This window comes from Pristis pectinata, chromosome 5 (assembly GCF_009764475.1).
Source record: "Pristis pectinata isolate sPriPec2 chromosome 5, sPriPec2.1.pri, whole genome shotgun sequence".
NCBI lineage: Eukaryota > Metazoa > Chordata > Chondrichthyes > Rhinopristiformes > Pristidae > Pristis > Pristis pectinata.
This window is the reverse complement of record NC_067409.1, coordinates 78874928-78893174: the sequence shown is the minus strand read 5'-3', so window position 1 is coordinate 78893174 and position 18247 is coordinate 78874928. Positions and strand designations below refer to the sequence as shown.

The 18247-nt window shown below is 39.1% G+C and overlaps 1 protein-coding gene across 4 annotated transcripts in view; it reads right to left on the bottom strand.

The window, feature by feature from the left end:
• Positions 1-4734: 4734 nt before the first annotated feature.
• Positions 4735-18247, bottom strand: part of rbm24a (RNA binding motif protein 24a) — a 146550-nt gene continuing 133037 nt past the window's right edge. For all 4 annotated transcript variants that reach the window (XM_052015438.1, XM_052015437.1, XM_052015436.1 and 1 more), the window contains exons 2-5: positions 16129-16347; positions 15806-15929; positions 15506-15560; positions 4735-6770 (exon numbers count right to left, since the gene is read on the bottom strand). In XM_052015438.1, coding sequence (XP_051871398.1) covers positions 6428-6770; positions 15506-15560; positions 15806-15929; positions 16129-16296 — 690 coding nt within the window. In that variant the 5' untranslated portion in view covers positions 16297-16347 and the 3' untranslated portion in view covers positions 4735-6427. The remainder of the gene's footprint in view (positions 6771-15505; positions 15561-15805; positions 15930-16128; positions 16348-18247) is intronic.

Genomic DNA, 18247 nt, shown 5'->3' with positions numbered 1-18247 from the left:
AGTGGGGTTGTCAGAGGTCAATCATGTAGCCCCAGGACATTATGTAATGTCTTAAGCCCAACCATTATCAATACACATCAATGAACTTCTTTCCAGCGTAAGCACAGAAGTAGGAATTTTCGCTGTTGATTGTGCAGTCTTCAGTTCCATTTGCATCTCCTCAGGAAATGAAGTATTCCATGCCTGCAGGCAGCAAGACCTAGGTGATATTCAGGCAGAAGCCAATAGTTGGGAAATGTCATTCAAACATGCCAGGCAATGGCCATCTCCAACAAAATAAAGTCTAACCATTTACTCTTGATACTTAATGACATTACTATCAGAGATCTCCACCATCAATATCCTGAAAGTCACCACTGATTAGCGGTGGACCAGCCACATAATTATAGTAGCTACAATAGCAGATCACAGGCTTTGGTGAGTGACTCACCTCCTCATGCCCCAAAGCTTTTCCACCATCTACAAGGTACAAATCTGGAGTGTGATGGAACTCTTGCCTGGTTGAATGCAGCTCCAGCAACTTTCAGGAAGCTCAATGGCATCCTGGACAAAGCAGCCTCCTTGACTAGCATCCCATGAATCACCCTAAGTATTCATTCCCTCCGTTAATTGTGACTGCAGTGTGCACCACCTCCAAAATACACTTTAGTTCCTTTCCTGGGCTATTCCAACAGCACCTCCCAAAATCACAGTCTCTTATTCCAAGAAGGACAAGGGCAGCAGGCAAATGGGGATGCCACCACCTGCAGGTTCCCTCCAAGTCACACACCATTTGGACTTAAAACCTATTGCAATACTTCATCATTGCTGGTTTAAATTCTGGAACCCCCTACCCAAGAGCAGTGTGGAAGTACCTTCACCACAAGGACTGCAGCAGTTCAAGAACGTAGTTGACCATCACCTTCTCAAGGGCAGTTACGGATCGGCAAAAGATGTTCACCTTGCCAGGGGCATCCAGATCCTGGAAAATGAATTAAAAAAATAAACCAGCTTCCTGTTTGATTCCCAGCTGGAACATGGGCAACCGTAGAACTACATCTAGCCTTCGGAAAAATTATTATTTCAAAAGTTAAATCTTACCTTTCACAAGCATCCTTTATCTTTAAGCATGACTGTTTAGACCACTCAACCTGCTAAAACTGAGCCTAACTCTCCATGATTTGCCTTTTCATCCATGAACATTATCTGAACATAGAACACGAAACAGTACAGCACAGAAACAGGCCTAAATTAATTAAGTTTGGCATCATGGTCAGCCCTTCAGCTCATGGTGTCTGTGCTGAGCATGATGCCAAATTAATTTAATCCCATCTGACTGCACAAGGTCTATATCTCTCTTTCTGCCTATTCACGTGCCTCTTAAATATTGCTATTGTATTTGCTTCCATCACCTTCCCTAGCAGCAAGTTTCAGGCACCTACTGCACTCTGTGTAAAAAAAAATTGCCTCATAAATTTCCTTTAAACTTTCCCCTATCACTATAAACCTATGCCCTCTAGTATTTGATATTTCTACCCTGGGAAAAAGACTATCTTCTCCATCTATGCCTCTCATAGTTTTATTTGCTTCAATCAGGTCACCCCTCGGCCTCCAACACTCCAGAGAAAACAATCCAAGTTTGTCCAACCTTTCCTTATAGCTAAAACACTCCAATGCAGACAACATCCCAATGAACAGTTTCTGCACGCTCTCCAAGGTCTCCAGATCCTTCCTGTAATGCAGCAACCAGAACTGCACACAATGATCCAAATGTGGCCTAATCGAAGTTTTATACAACTACTATGTGTCTTCCTGTCTTTTCTACTTACTACCCCAACAGAAGGTGGCAAATATGCTGTACACTTTCTTTACCACTCTAATTGGTTGTCACTTTCAGGGAGCTATGGACTTGCACCCCAAGCTCCCTCTGTACATGAATGTTCCCAAGGGTGCTGCCATTTTCAGTATACTTTCCTCTTACATTTGACCTCTTGAAAGTGAAACACCTCACACTTGTCTGGATTAAACTCCATCTGTCATTTCTCTGCCCATATTTCCAACTGTTCTATACCCTGCTGTATCTTTCAACAACCTTCCTCTCCAGCCACAACTTTGCCAATTTTTATGTAATTTGCAAATTTACTAATCAGCCTACCTACATTTTTGTGCAAATCATTTATGTAGCACCAAACAGCATTGATCCTTGTGGAACACCACTGGTCACAGATCTCCAGTCAAAATAACATATCCCCACCATTACCCTCTATCTTTTATGGCCAAGCCAATTTTGAATCCAATCTACCAAGTCACTGTGGATCTTATGTGCCTTAATCTTTTGGATCAGCCTACCACGAGTGACCTTCTCCAATGCTTTACTAAAGTCCACATAGACATCTATTACCCTCCCCTCAGCAATCATCTTTATCACCTTCTCTAAAAACTGTGTTGGTGATGCAGAAATAGCAGTTACTGACAGCTGAAGCATAAGCTTTTCCACCTCAAAAAATCTAAGGTGATTTCATTTCGCTTTCATGTCAAATTTTACAACATTTACAACTCCTGCTTCCCAGATAGAAAATTTATGTGTCGTACTTTTCCCAACCTCATGACATCACTCATTAAACCATTTGTAATTCTTTAGCACATTGTGTAGATGGTATCAATATGTAATAGCTTGGTTCTCTAGGAAATTCAGAAAATATTCTTAATGATAGTCTCAGAAGAGGACAAGAATTTCCTTCAGCAATGTGACCATTGCAAGATCTCTTAGCAAACAATCATTGTCCTAGGATGACATTGCAAATGGTTAGAATTGGTCAGTTCAGTAATTTCAGCATGGATGCTCTTCAGAACACCCAGGTAATTGCAGTACTCGAAGAGTTCGCCAATGTTATGTGGCTAATGCTGGAAATGTTGTGGGCACAGTCAAGCCTCCACATGAACTAGGGGAGGTGAAGTCATATCATGTGATATTTTACTATACAAAATGCACAATTCTCTTACGATCTATTTTCATGTAGGCATTAACTAATTAATTTCAAAAATGCAATTAAAAGAGCTGGGTTCATGTTCAATCAATGGAATTTTCCAAAAACTCAATCTCAAGTAGTTGCAATGTTCCTAATCCAATTTGAGGTCGTGATAGAGAGGTACATTGATGAGCAATATTGCTTTACAAAATGAATTAGCCACAAGAAGAGATTGCCAATCTGTGGTGAAATTCATTTGGTTGTACAATCTATACAAAATCACCAGAACTTTGATTTTAGAAACAATTCAGTAAGTATATATTTAGACTCTATTCCTTAATTAGGTGAAAACTAGGAGCACTGCACATCAGGCTGGCTAAACTTCAGTGATTCAAGAAAAAAAAATTGGCTGTTGCACTGAAAGAGACTTGAGTACAAGGGGGATTCTTAAAATTAGAATGTATCTCTTCCCCATCATCATAAATGAAACGTATTGAATATAGTTATAAATAGTGGAAATAAGATTGTTTGGAATATACCACTTACTTTCAAGCATTAGATTTCTAGAACTTCACACAATTGTTGAAATATCTTTCTTCATTACTCAAAAATATACAATTCAAAATATACCTTTTTATATTTTATACAATGACATTTTTCTGGGTTTGGATTTACTACTGCCCCTTGGGCAGACTTACTGGGGATTACACTTCCTCTGGCAACAGAAATGTCTTGAAACACAGCTTAATTCCTTCCTTATACTTTGGCATCATTTATCTTTAGTAATTGCAGCTTAATAGCTAAGAACTGATGAAACTAGGAGTATAACATGGAATTCTTTTCCTTGCAACTTTAACACAAAACTGAACCTTTTGCTTTTAAGAATAATCAATGAAAATACTACAATTACAAAGGAATGCTACAAACATGAATATTTGTCCACTAATATTGAGATGTGACCAGGATCTGACACTGCAATGCAGTATTGAGTGAGTGCTGCATTATCAAAGATGTCAGACATCTAATGAGACATTAAACTAAGGCCCAATTTGCCCTGTCAGATGTGTGTGCAAGATGTCACAATACTTTGTTATAGATGACCTAGCCTGTATTTATCTCTTAGTACTTTTTTTTGGTGTGGTATTGCTGTGTGCAGATTGGCTGTCATGTTTTCTACCTTGTAATGGTACCTATACTTCAAAAAGAAAAGCACTTCCTCAGCTAGCAGTGGTGCTACCTAAATGGAAGTTGTTTGTTTCTTTAATTTGCAGGCTGCAGTTATCCATGTGTTCAGCAGAGGATTTATTTTTTTTAAATATATTGAACCTGGGCTCAAAATTATATTAGCTTGCTTCAACTACTAGAATTGCCAAATACTAGCTGGGTAGTAATTTTGACTCAGTAATAGGGTAAAATAGGCAAAATTAATGCAGTGATACACACAAAATACTGGAGTAACTCAGCAGGTCAGGCAGCATCTATGGAGGGAAATAAACAGTCAACATTTTGGGTTGAGACCCTTCATCAGGGCAAGGTCTCCCTGCATTAGCTTCCACAGAACCCACTAGAAATAAAAGACTTAAAAAGGATAATTGAATCAAAGTCCCTTCAGTTTTCTTTTGTCTCCTGAAGATTAGTTTTGATCTTTTACTCCATCCACACTTCAATGATAAAAAGATTTGAATATTCAAAGTAAAACAGCTGTAATATAAACTACCAGTAAAACAAATAGCATCAGCCAACTTTTAATCTTTTTTATTTTGAACATATTTAGTAGAGGAGAATATTGATATATTATAAAGCAGTTTACAGTTATAGAAACATGATAGTAATAGTTTTACGAAGATTAAGATTTGAAGAATACTATAGTTCAGCAACATGAAAAAAGTCTTCAAAAACCTTGTTTTTTTTGCCCTTGTAAGAAAATCTTAGATTATTTTCCCCCCTCAAGTATATATATAAAAATCAAAATTTAGAAAAATGACCTGTTTGCAGCACATGTAAGAATAGAAACATTTAAGTCAGCAAGCAATTGAGAATTAGAAATAGGCAGAGGCAGTTAAAACTATCCACAAAGCTTAATAATAGTTTGAAATACTTCAACAAAAATTCGAAAGTTAAATGTTTCTATAGTCAGAGGTCTGTATGTGTGCAGCTAATAACATTAGAAAGAAACACTTCAGAGTAAATATTAATTTAATATCCTAAAATTGACAACTGTCAAGATAATACCACCAAATAGTGCGTCATAGAAATATTTTAAATAAACTGGAGTCAACATTTTGAAGATTGATATAGTTTAACAATATAAACTAATACCTACTTAATAATTTATCTGCAATGAGCTGAATACATACACAGTTTCGCACTTATTTTCCCTTCTATAGTGCGCAGGATTGTAAAAACATTTACAATAAATAATTTTAAAATAGGTTTATAATAATTTTCTAAGGCACAGTTTCAACCAATGACTTAAAATTCACAATTTTCTTTCCTTTTTTACTTTCAATCAATGACCATGGACAGATGCAATAAAACGGAAAGTGGAGACTGTTATTGTCAGGGACTGATCTGATTTCAGAATCCGAAGTGCTGACAGCAGCGGTTAAAGTTTCCCGAAAAGTGTAACAGGACGGGAGGGATTAAAATGTGACAGGTCATCAAACACGCACAAGTGATGTGTATTTCCAGAACTGTCTGCCTTATTGATTGTCCGCACAGCTGTTCTGTGCATTAAATCCAGATCACCTGCTCAGAGTTCCATTCATGCATATTAGTGAACAATGCATTAAAAAATAAATAACTTCGGTGCCTGTCGATCACGCCACATGGTCATATGCTTTGATTGTTCGATGCCCGAGAGAGACTTCAGATATCCCAAATACTTTGCATAGGTCAGAGTTTAAAAAGAAGAGAATGACATTCAGTGCTTTAAAATTCAAACGGTAGTCATTACCATAGTGTAGAATTGTCTCTGTATCTCACTAACCCCCTGATGTGCACATTTCATATTTTTAAATTATTATTATTGCATGTTGCAGTGTTATTGCATGCAGCTCCTGCAGTTGGTACAGGCTGAAAGTATTGCAGCGATTTCCCTGATGAAGAAACAGTGTTCACAAAGCAATTATACTATGTTATGTCCCGTTGTTAATGCATGTTAAGTTGCAGACTGGTTGAAAGCTTTGGACTTGTATCTTAAAAGATTTTCTTGATCGTAAACAAAAAAAAAACATTTTTTCTGCTGTTCCATCTTCTCCTATTATGACAATATATAGCACAACTGTTTGCAGTAATCAAAAGCTGGAAAAATATTTTTCTCTTATCAGAAAGTAGAATACTTTAACCCCCACCCCCATGTCCATTATCTGTTGCTGTAATTGTAATTGGTTGGGGAGTTATGGAATATATGGTGGTTATCCAGATTCTAAAAGTAGTGTGCACTTTTAGGTTTCCGTTTTGAAAAAATTGTCCCATTGTTATTGCATGCGGTCTGTCTGCAGCTGCTGGGGCTGGTATTGGCTGAAGGCTGCAGCAGCAGCAGCCCCAGGAGCTGCACTGGGCATGGGCTGCTGCACCGCATAACTGTACCCGGCGGCAGTGACGTAACCAGCAGCCGCTGCTGCGGCAGCAGGGGAAGCAGCGTACGGATACTGCTCGTAGGCAGCGGCTGCAGCAGCAGCAGCTGTGGCTGCAGAATACTGCGCGTATGCAGTCCCCGTGTAGTCGATGTAAGGAGACGCAGCAGCTGCAGGTTGGACATGTGGGATGACGACTCCAGGTTGCATAAAGGCCTGTGGGTAGACATAGTGAGCAGGAATCCTGTGGAATAAGGAAGAAAAACACCAGTAAAGAAATGGCCAGCAGCACTTCCAGCTTGATTTGTCCACACTGATTTTTTTTTAAGTTTCTAGATGTTATTGTGCATATAGGGTTGCCACAATAAGGGAAGGTTTAATTATCCATTGTTTAATTTTTTGAATAGGTGCAAGAGATTATGGAAATTTTTGGCCACAACTTAAAATACAATGTGATTAGAAATAGAAACATTTGTGCATTAAAACTGATCAATGCAAATGTTGGTATTTTGTACTTTATCATTACCCATTTCATTTAGTTAGTAAAGAGAATGTATACTACTTCTAGCAGCACAAGCTGAGAACAAAAATAACACCAAGAAAATTACCAATATTCTGCAACTTGCATATGCCACCAGGTTTTTGGGCAATTTCTGAAAATTCAAAATTCAAGTAATTTCCTTGACAATAGTTCACTATAACATCGATGAACTTCTGTTGGTATTTTTGTCATTATTAGTTATAAAAATATCATGGCAACCCTATGTGATGCTATGCAGTTCTCAGCACTCATTAATATCATATCATCTCACAGATCCACAACCCCATCACCCTAATTAAAAAAACACAGGCAAAAAAAACCAAACAAAATTAAAAAAAGGTACCAAACAAAGGCCACAAGGTGAAACAAATGGTCACACGGCAAGATCACTCTACACATGAAATCTAGTGAGGCTCTCACTTGTCACCAATGAGGCTCCAATAGGGGAGCAACAGACACTATTAAAAAAAAAACACAGCACTGAACCCCAGTACATGTGCATTACATTCTAGGAAAAGGTCACAGGAAGTCCTTGGGCAAAGCGGAAACATAAGGACCTGGACCCCATCAGATGGCTGCAACGATCCACCTAATGACACGCAAAAGAAAAAAAAGACACTAAAAGACAAAGATTGGGGGATGAAAGGAAAACAAGTCAAGGTGAGAGGGAAAAATTTGACTGTAGAGACTAAAGGAAAATTACACAATTGTTTTCAGAAAGATAATGTACATATTTTCAGGGATAGGTAACCTACATCTTTGAGTTGCTCTAATCCATGAGGTATTCAGAAAGGAGTTCAACAAATAGCTCTATATACCCCATACTCCAAAACAGTGCAATGTACATGTCATCTCAAGGTCCAGTGTAGAAGGTGATTATATTAGTTCAGCAGTAACCTTGACTCTCCATCATCTAGTAGTGAGAATGAACTGAACTTTGAAATCCACTGATTTGGTCAACAAGCAGCTGGATGGACACAGCTATAAGCTCATTTTACATTAGATGATTTGTTACGATCCCTATGGCAACAGTTACTTGCAACTTTTTCAGTCATGTTGCCTTGCAGTCCTGTTTTATTCATAAGTGGCAAATCCATTTTACTTCTATGTATGTAGCTGTAAAGATCATTGGCAGTTGGCTGGCAAGTCCAATTCAGCACAGGTGCTGTTGTCAGAAGCACAATGGCATTTACTTTCCCAGTTTAAGGGTAATGGAAGGAGTAATTTTCTTCTTTTAGAATTAGCCCAACAATCCTTTGCATTATTCAGTGTGTAATAAAATTCAGTGTTGTCTATATGGAAGGAACACATAATTATTCAGGTATTTTGTGAATAAGATGCTGAGAAGCTATTACTGGCCAAGTACATCAATTGCTTTTAACCTAGAAGTCTAGCAGCACTTTCTAATTCATGGTAGATGAGATTACAATCATTAAGGAGTTATTATTGAAAATCTATTTGTTTTCATCATTATTTTTTCAAAAACATCTTAACAACACTCAGTGGCAACTTAAAAAAAATCACAATAGCATTCTCACCTTAACACTGGTCTCTGTGGTCATAGCATCACTGAAGTGTATTGATAATTAACATTTAACCACTGTAGGCCCTGGAACCTGCATGCCTGTTAACTGCCAAAAATGCTGAATCAGACTGAAAAATTATAATTTTCCTTTAATTGCAAAGGGGCCTTTCATCTGGTCCACATTTATGATGATTGAACTGTGGCATGAGGAGTTCTGCATGGAACACTGGAATCCAATTTAGAAGCAAAGGCTCATGAACCACACCCAAAAGATCAGGCAAATTAAGTACCTTCTTCATATGGTGTACATAAACCTGCACGCTGATATTACCTTATTAAAGATATGGCTTTTGATTTATTTCATGCAATAAAGCACACTTTGAATAACAATAACAAGGTTTCAAGTTACTATGAAATAAAATTAAGTTCTCTTAATTAATCGGAATGTGTTGGACATAGGTAGTTTTTTTTAAAGCTCCTCACTGATCACTGTTGCCTTTCCTACCATCCTCAATCAGAGGAAGAGCAGTCTAGCCTGAAGATAGTGTTTGCCAGTCAAAATAAGGCTTAAGCAACACAAGGCAGCTTTTATCTTCCTTCTTCCATGCAGAATAGTCCACTAATATGCAATATCCTGCTTAGTATTCAAATGACAATAGCAGTATTCAAATAATGTCAAGGCTGGGATTCAAACTCTGTCACTTACAATACTTTACAGACACCAATTTGTCAGGTATTGCTATGATTATAAAGTTAGCATTGTAAAGATCTGTCATACAGTTAGTGTTTGACGAGGTTACAGCTTCACAAACTCAATCTTACAGCTTTGTTCAATTATTCAACCTCCCAACAATTACAGATGACTGCAGTTCAACACATGTACAAACTGGAATTCTGCTAGTTCATTAAAACAATTCTTCAACCAACTAAAGACTGATGACTGTATTAAGCAACAGCAAGCACATTACAAGTAGTCAGCTGAACAATAAAATGAGGCAGAATGGTTTTCAAAATAAAATGTGTTTTATATTTCACATACAAGTTGAAAGTACTTAAAATAGTCAGTGTTGTCCCTTTAAGGTATTCTGGGTCTATAATGCGATAACATACCATTGCAGGTCCTGTGGTGTGAAAGGGGAAAACAGACATCCTTTGGAAGAACTCATACTTAAAATTCTTAAGTTGGACCCAAACATAGACGAAATTTTGTTCAGCTGCCACCCTTGTTCTTGATTATCCATGTTGACTCCTAATTTAGTGAAGTTATTTCAAAATCTTTCCAAAGTCTCATCCCTCCTTTTTTTTTTAAAAATAACCATCACCTCCAACCTTCTCAAGGTCACGTCATTCATCAAATTCTAGGCACTCACATAGCCTTGATTTCTATTGCTTCAACTTTGGTACCTACAGTTCTCTAGGCCCCAAAGCTTTCTAGTTCCCTCCTTAATACTCTCAGCTTTGCTGGACTTTGTGACAAGTTGCTACACTAATACTACAAAATTACTGTTTCATGCTTAGTAAACATGGCACCTCAAATTGCTGGTATAAATATATTAAATGTCTTACTTCAGGTAAGATAAAATATAGTCATCACCACATCAGCAATGTACCTGGATCACATCAAGCAGTACATCTGGCAATTTCTATCCACTGGAGGCTGGCCTTTGGGGTTCTTCTCTCCGATCAGGGAGTCACAGAATAATGGACACACGCAAGAAACTTGAAGGTGAACCTTGCAGTATCTGTGGGCAAGTCCATTTCATCATGCAGTCATAGAAAAAGGGTATCTGTTGCAGCTGGTTCATGCCATTGCTTGGCATCGACATGAACCTCTCATCAACACAACCTTCCATTTGTTTCTCCTTTATCTGTTTGACTAACTTCTCTTTAAATGCCTCTTAAGCTATTTAATTAATCACTCCTTGTGGTAACAAATTCCACATTCTAACTAACTGCTGGGTAAAGAGTTTTGTTTCAAATTCTCTTTCAGATTTTTTAGCTACTTCATACTTGTGGCATCTGTTCAGATCTAGTCCACAAGCAGAACACAACAGCTATATTATTTAAACCTTTCCTACTCTTAAAGCCAGGTTGCCCCTCAGTCTTTTATTCTCTGGAGGAAAAAAAAGTCCATGCTTGTTCATCACCCCCCCCCCAGCCCCCAAACTCATACAACTTCTCAATTCTGGCATACTTCCAGTAAATCTTATTTTGCATCAATTCCAATTTTTCTATAATCTCCTTATAATATGGAAATCCAAACTCTCAAGTGTACTTTAACCTAGGTACTACAAATATTTAACACAGTTTACCCACTTTGCAATTTTTGCCGCTCTAGAAGTAAACCCCAGAGTTTTATTTCCATTGTTTTAAAATAGTGGCATTATTAAACTATGTTGTTATTCTTACTGATTAGAATAACAACACCCCAGATCTTTCTGCTCTTCAATGATGAAAAACACAATGATGCTGGAGGAACTCAACAGTCAAGGCAGCATCAGTGGAGAAAAGCAGGCAGTCAATGCTTTGGGTCAGGATCCTTCCTCAGTTCTGACGAGGGTTGTCGATTCAGCCAGTTCCATCATGGACACAACCCTCCCCACCATCGATGACATCTTCAAGAAGTGGTGCCTCAAGAAGGCAGCGTCCATCACTAAGAACCCTCACCACCTGGGATATGCCCTCTTCTCATTACTACCATTGTGGAGGAGATATAGGAGCCCAAAGACCCACACTCAATGACTTAGGAACAGCTTCTTCCCCTCTACCAACAGATTTCTGAATGGTCCATGAACTCATGAACACAGATTCGTTATTCATTTTTTTTGCACTATTTATTTTGTAACTTATAGTAATCTTATGTCTCGCATTGTACTGCTGCTGCAAAACAACGTTTCAAGACATGTCAGTGAAAATAAACCTGATTCTGATTCAAATTATTTATGTACACAGCTAAGAATTGTGGAGTCAGGGCCAATCCTGATTCTGACTCTTGCAGATGACAGTTTTCCACCATTTGTTCGACTCTGCCCAATACATCACGGTTATAACCCTCCCCACCACCGGTAGTATCTACAGGAGGCGCTGCCTCAAGACATCTAAAGATCCCCACCAGTCAGGCCATGCAATATTCTCACTGCTACCATTGGGCACAAGGTACAGAAGCCTGAAGTCCCACAACATCAGGTACAAGAAACTGCTACTTCCCTTCAACCAACCGGCACAACCCTAATCACTACAGTTTAACAATACTATGACCACTTTTAACTAAAATGGACTTTTTTTTTGTTCTAATTTGTTTTTTCTTGTAAAAATTGTGTATAACATATTTAATTTAGGTTTTTCTTGTGAATGCTATTTATATGATGCTATGTGCCTGTGATGCTGCTGCAAGTAAGTTTTTCATTGCACCTGTGCGTACATGTACTTGTGCATATGACAATAAACTAGACTTTGAATAACTAATTGTAACCTGTGCACTCCATTTTATCACCAGCTTGCCATTCATTCTGTTACTTGCTTCCCAGCTCCACTCTGTCTAGCTTCAGTGACGAAGCTGCTCATGAGGATCATGTGGAGGTTAGCAGTGGCCAGGCTAATAGCCTGTTTGTTACATGATGCACTATTATGGAGATTTCCCAGCTTGAATATATACTGATTGCTGAGCTGCCAGATCACCCAATATTGCAAGAGTCAACTGAAATAGGAGGCTTCCATGAGCTAAAACTATACCAATCATGAGGTTGAGAATTAAGTTCCACTGCCCTAGATCATCCCACACAACAGAAAGGAATCAGTCGCCTATCTAATGTGCCATCCCGCTATATCAGCAAAACATACTATTCATAGAGCAAAACAGAAACAAAAGGAAATGTCAATGAGTACTTAAGTAAATAAATACTTGTTGCGAAAAAAAGGTAACTTGTTGTGAGATGTAAATAAAGTGCTGTTAGCATTCCCTAGTGAAAACTGACATTTTAAACAGAATACATTTTCTGTTGTAGTTACAAATAATGCCCTGTACACGAGTTCAGTCATTACTGTGGCTTTTATACTGGATATTACTAAATATTCCACGACAGATGACAATTATAAACTTACATTTCAGAACTTGAGAAATAATTTCTTTGAGTTAAGCCACATTCACCAAATGGTAATTAAAGCACATTGATTAGAATCCAAGATTTTTCACGTGCATAAATATTGAATTTAGAGTACAAGTAGATTACTTGGCTCAATTACGCTCCACACCAGTCTCTTCCCAGTCCACAATCAAATTATCAACATATTCTTATATTCCTGTATTTGTCATATCCTTATCTGGATTACCCCTAAATGTACCTGTGCTAGTTACCATAAACACTCCAATAGATGGTGAATTTCATATTCTCACCACTGAGCAAAATAGTCTCCCTTTGATTACTCATGGACTTATTGGCAACTCTTATAATAATGGCCCTTGGATTTAGACTATCTACAAGAATCAAACTTATAAAGTCACCATTCAATCTTCTATTTGAGAGAAAAATAAAAGCCCCCTCTATCCATTTCTCCATATTTTAGTTCTGGTTTCATCATGGTATCACATACGATTCTCCCCACCTTCCCCAATTGGATCCAGTGTGATTTTATACTATGTGCAAACTAACACTGGACAGAATTTTTGGTACTCATTGCTGTTGTGTTAGATGCACAAAAGTCAGCCCTTCATCCGACACTAGTAAGCCTATTTGTGTTGGGGCAAGAGTTGTTGGACTTTTGCTTGAAATCCACTGAAAACTGAACAGGTGCTGGAACGTGAAACCTGAGCTCCCAAGGGTCATTCTCTTTCAAACTCAAGGGAACTCTTAGCACACTCCCCAGCCTGTGCCATTTCACACTGGCTGACTGACAAGACAGGCTGCAGTATGACTCCCTACTCTATTTTTAATTTTCTGCTTAAGGGATCTATCAAAAGAAGAGGAATATCTGTATAAGGTAAAATGAGCAACTTTCCTTATGTAACCCACAAGGGTCATGATCAAAAATTGTCCAATCTATAATTCAAGACAAACACACAGAATTGACATTTTTACCATACCAAATGCATTATGATGTCAATAATGATGATCCAATTGGATTTGGTCTCAAATTCTGCACAGTTATTATTTGGAAGAAGAAAAAGATTTTGAAGTGATCTGAATAATTGGACATCAAGTATTTTAATCTAGTAATTCTTGTAAATTAGATTGATTTGGACAGGTGGATTGATGTAAAAGAACTTTTGTTAAATTGGATCTGTACTTATAAAAATTAGATGAGACCTTCAGATATCAGTATATAATGAAATAACCGCACCACCTTTTAAAAGTTAAAGCCACTTGGTATTTTCCACCTGCATCATTGCTTTACTTATTCATTATTTACTGAACTTATTGTTATGTCATCATTTATTCATGGGGGAAAAAGCAGATTAGCAGACTCACATTGTGTGCGCTCTTATTTTAAATGCACACCTTATGAATAACTTTATTATGGGGTTTGCAGTTGCTCATTTCTTATTTTCTGCCATCCCTAAAAAACATTTTAAATACACAAAATATGACATAGTTGGCCAAAAATCATGGGTAAAAAGAAAAGTACGATAGTTTTCCCCTCACACATATTCTGAACTTTAAATGGACTCATTCAAGACAATGTGCAGGTAATGTTTGTATGTACTATTTAAAATATGAATGTAAAAATTTTGGCTTTAAAATTTTTTAAACTTTTAAAGTGATTATGTCCATTGGGCAAACAGAGAAGTGCTATGTGTAGAGTCACATATTTTTACTACGATGAGGTATGGTACCTAGCCTAGCATTAGATGGACCCAACATACAAAATCTCTTTTGGAAAATGTAGCACTTGGAAATCATGCTTAATTACGATGTTGCGAATAATTATGGATTACTGTATCCAAGACTTTATAGAACATACAATGAAAGCACTTGTGTTAACAAAAAAAAACAACCAAACCAAGATAAAATTTAAAAAAAACATCGCAACATGCACGCAAAGAGTGGATTTGGTAATCAAAAAATAAAGTCACACAAGATTTAGCACTCACTACAACCCAGAAACTGAATTGTTAAACTGGAAATCAGGCTACAGCAACAAAGCAAAATAAAGTGGGACCCCTTGCTCACAATGGCAAAACAAATCAACACTCTTGAACAAAGAAAACTCCAGAAAAGTCCTCACTACAGCTCTCTTCATTAAAAAGCACGCAATTTACTCGTTTAGCTCTAAACACCACTTCATTAAAAGTAAAAAGCACACGCAGCTCTATTACACTTTAAGAAATAACATACATGCAACAGTTAATCACCATTTTTAGCTTGTTTGAGTCTACTGGTTACAGTTTAAGATCTGCTCATTCGGTAACTATTCCACCTCATATCATCAAATCCTTCTCTCATCATCATGTTATCTTAACTGTAAACGATCCCTGTCAGATCAGAAAGAAATACATAGAATTGAGTCAAGCCAAAAGGGGGCAAAGTCGACCTGTTAAAATAAGTACATAACACCGTTGTACAGCACCAAAAAGGTATTGTGTTTGGATGACTGGCTGGCTGAACGGAATCGCTTTCAGAACTTGACTCGTTGAGAGATTTCAAAGCACAATAGGTCTTTTTCTCTCTAAAAGTTTAGGTTGGTCATTGGTGAAGGATGTTTAACTATATCAGTCCTATGACAGAGTGAGGATAGTTAGCTAAATAGACAACTAATCACTTTCTAGCTGGCTTTCACTCTAAGTGCAGCGTTGAGATGCAGCGTTTAATTAATCACAGGTCTGTGAAGTCGGAAGACGTTAAAGGTGTAAATATATCTGCCTTTAAGTGGAACGGAAACCGGTTATTAACAGCAGCGGGAGAGGAACGACACTTACCCATAAGGCCTGGGTACAAAAGCGGGGTGAATCTGCTGTACTCCGAAAGCGAAACCTGTCAAGGCAACCAGATTCAATCGTTACAAATGGAAACAGTGCATGCATGAAACTGACATGCAGTTACCACAAGTGCTTTGATCATCTATTGCAATGCACAGTACCCAGATTAATTTCCTAACGTGACTTAAAAAGGGGGAGGGAGGCAAGTGGTTTTTTCCTCTGTTTGCAAGACGTTTGCTTTTAATTTAATTTAAACCCTTTTTTGGTGGAGTCTCGAGTTCCTGATCCGCACCCACTCACCTGGCTGCATGATCCGAGGTTTCGCCCCCAGGTACGCCAGGTTGACATTGGCCTTCCTGCCGTCGATGATGGGATTGGGATCTTTGCATGCACGCTCCGCCGCCGCCCGGTCAGCCATGGTCACCTGAATGCAAGGTAAAGCAACCGGGGATACAACCCGGCGTCAGTTAAACAAAAAAAAAGCAGAACAGCCCGGGAATGCTCAGCAACAATAAGACAATGCGGTATCGTGGACTCCTACAAGCAAGGTTCGTTTGCTGCCTATCGTTCATTAACTGTTGCAGTTTAACCTTCAAACCCTTCTCCTGAGCTGGGGTACTTACAAAACCGTAGCCGCGAGACTTGCCGGTCTGCCGATCGGTGATCACCACCGCTTCCTCGATGTCGCCGAAGACCTCGAAGTACTTGCGGAGCGACGCGTCGGTGGTGTGGTAGGGTAGCCCGCCGACGAAGATCTTGGTGAAAGTGGTGTCCTTCTGGGTGGTGTGCATCTCGCCCCCGGAGCAGGCTGCAAAAACTCAGCGGGCAGGCGCGCTTCGAGGCTGCAACAAGCACAAGGAGGCGGCGGAGGAAACACAAAATGATTGAAATGCACCTCCCCTTACAGCAGAACTCCTCCCTTCCCCTCCCCAATAAATAAATAAGTTTCCAGCCGCCCCGTGAGGTAGATGAAATGCAAAATGCACTTTTGCGTGTGGGGCATAAGCTCGTCCCGCTCGTAATCTGCTCTTCCCGCTGCCCGGGCTCTTTAAGTGCCCGCTGCCGGCCGACCTGCTCCTGCCACTCACTCGTCGTTCAGCCAGGCCCCCAATGCAGCCCCGCCCACCCGGTTCTGGGTGATGACCACGCCCCAATCCTCTGGTGCTCACAAGCGGAGGCTCGATTGTTCGCGTCCTGTACAGCACAGCGCAGACCTGTCAATCATCCGGCCGTGGCGTTGCAGGAGCTTCCAGATCAGGTCGCTTGCAAATTGGCTGCAGGGGGATTTGGGTTTTTAGACTGATGTTCACGGCGAAAAGGGTGGGGCTATAGTTTAGAGATACCACCTCCCCAGCATCTTTAGCAGAGCGAGCTAGAGCTAAAAACTATGATACGACGTTGCGCAAGAATTCAACTCGGAAAGTGTGACGCCAAACCGGCTTGGATGTCAAACCGAAACACGAAATGAGTCAGAGGTCTCCTAGTGCTAATTTAATGAAAGTTAGCGGAGTAGTCACTGCAATGAGCAGTCAATTATTGAAGGCAACCTCCGCTTTATTCCTCCACTGTAGTAGGGTTGAGAAGGATGTGCTTAAGAAAATGCAACATGATGCGAGAGGGAAGAGAGATCAAAATCATCAAACTACCTCATTGTCTTCCCATGAATAGATAGGGATTGGTTTTCAACGGACGGTGGCATTTGTCCTGTGCACGATGAAGGAAAATGATCTTCTCATGATGACACAAAATGAAGCCATTCAGCCCGCCGGATCCATGTTAGTTCCCAGGGTAGTAATCTCATCAGTCTCATTCAACTCCCATTTCTCTGCATTCTGCAATTCATTCTCATACATGCCTATCCACTCTTTCATTCTTTTCGCTATGATCCTACACTAGGGGGTAATGCACAGTACCGGCATGGCTTTGGGATACCCGTGGGAGACCCACGTGGTCACAGAAAGAATGCAATCTCCACAAATCCTTGGAGCTGTGAGGCAGCAGCACTAGCTGCTGTGCCACCATGTCGTACTTCGGATTAAAGTCATCGGGTGGAGACAATTTGGGGCACTTCACTGATCTCTTAAGCTAGAAAGAGTATCATAGAATGGAAAGAGAACCCAATGATTCAGAAAGGAAAGAGAAATTTGCCTGAGAAATTGAAGACAACAGGTCAACTTGTCCAAACTTGCATAGGTCTACAATAAACAGCTTTAGAATTTAACTGATGTTGTTTTGATGTTCTGTAAACAAGTACATTATCATACAAGAAAATGCATGAACATGGCACTGCAGTACCTAACCAGAGTGACAGTGAAGCTATTGCAATGCTGGCTGAAATAGCAGATAGTTGTAATTAGAAAAGCACAGTCATGCCCAATGTCTAGGCCTATTAAGTCTGATGTTAACTAAATGTTTTAAATTGTTGATGAAGTCAATTGAGTTATTACATTGTCCAGTATTGAGACAACTACTTATATAAATAAAATGAAATCAAATTCTGATCAGCTTGGCTTCTGTTGTGTCACAAGTTCATCTACTTCACACCACACAATGTGCATCCCTGCTTGATAGTTATTGGTCGATTGTCAGACAACAAGTTAGAGGTCCAAGCCCTGCTTGACGTTAGGTATCAAGAGTTCCTCAAAAAATGGCATTGTTGTTGACCAATATACCATTAAATGCAACCACAGCAAGAACAAATATCACGTCTCATTGACTAGTGACCGTGGATGGTTGGAATTT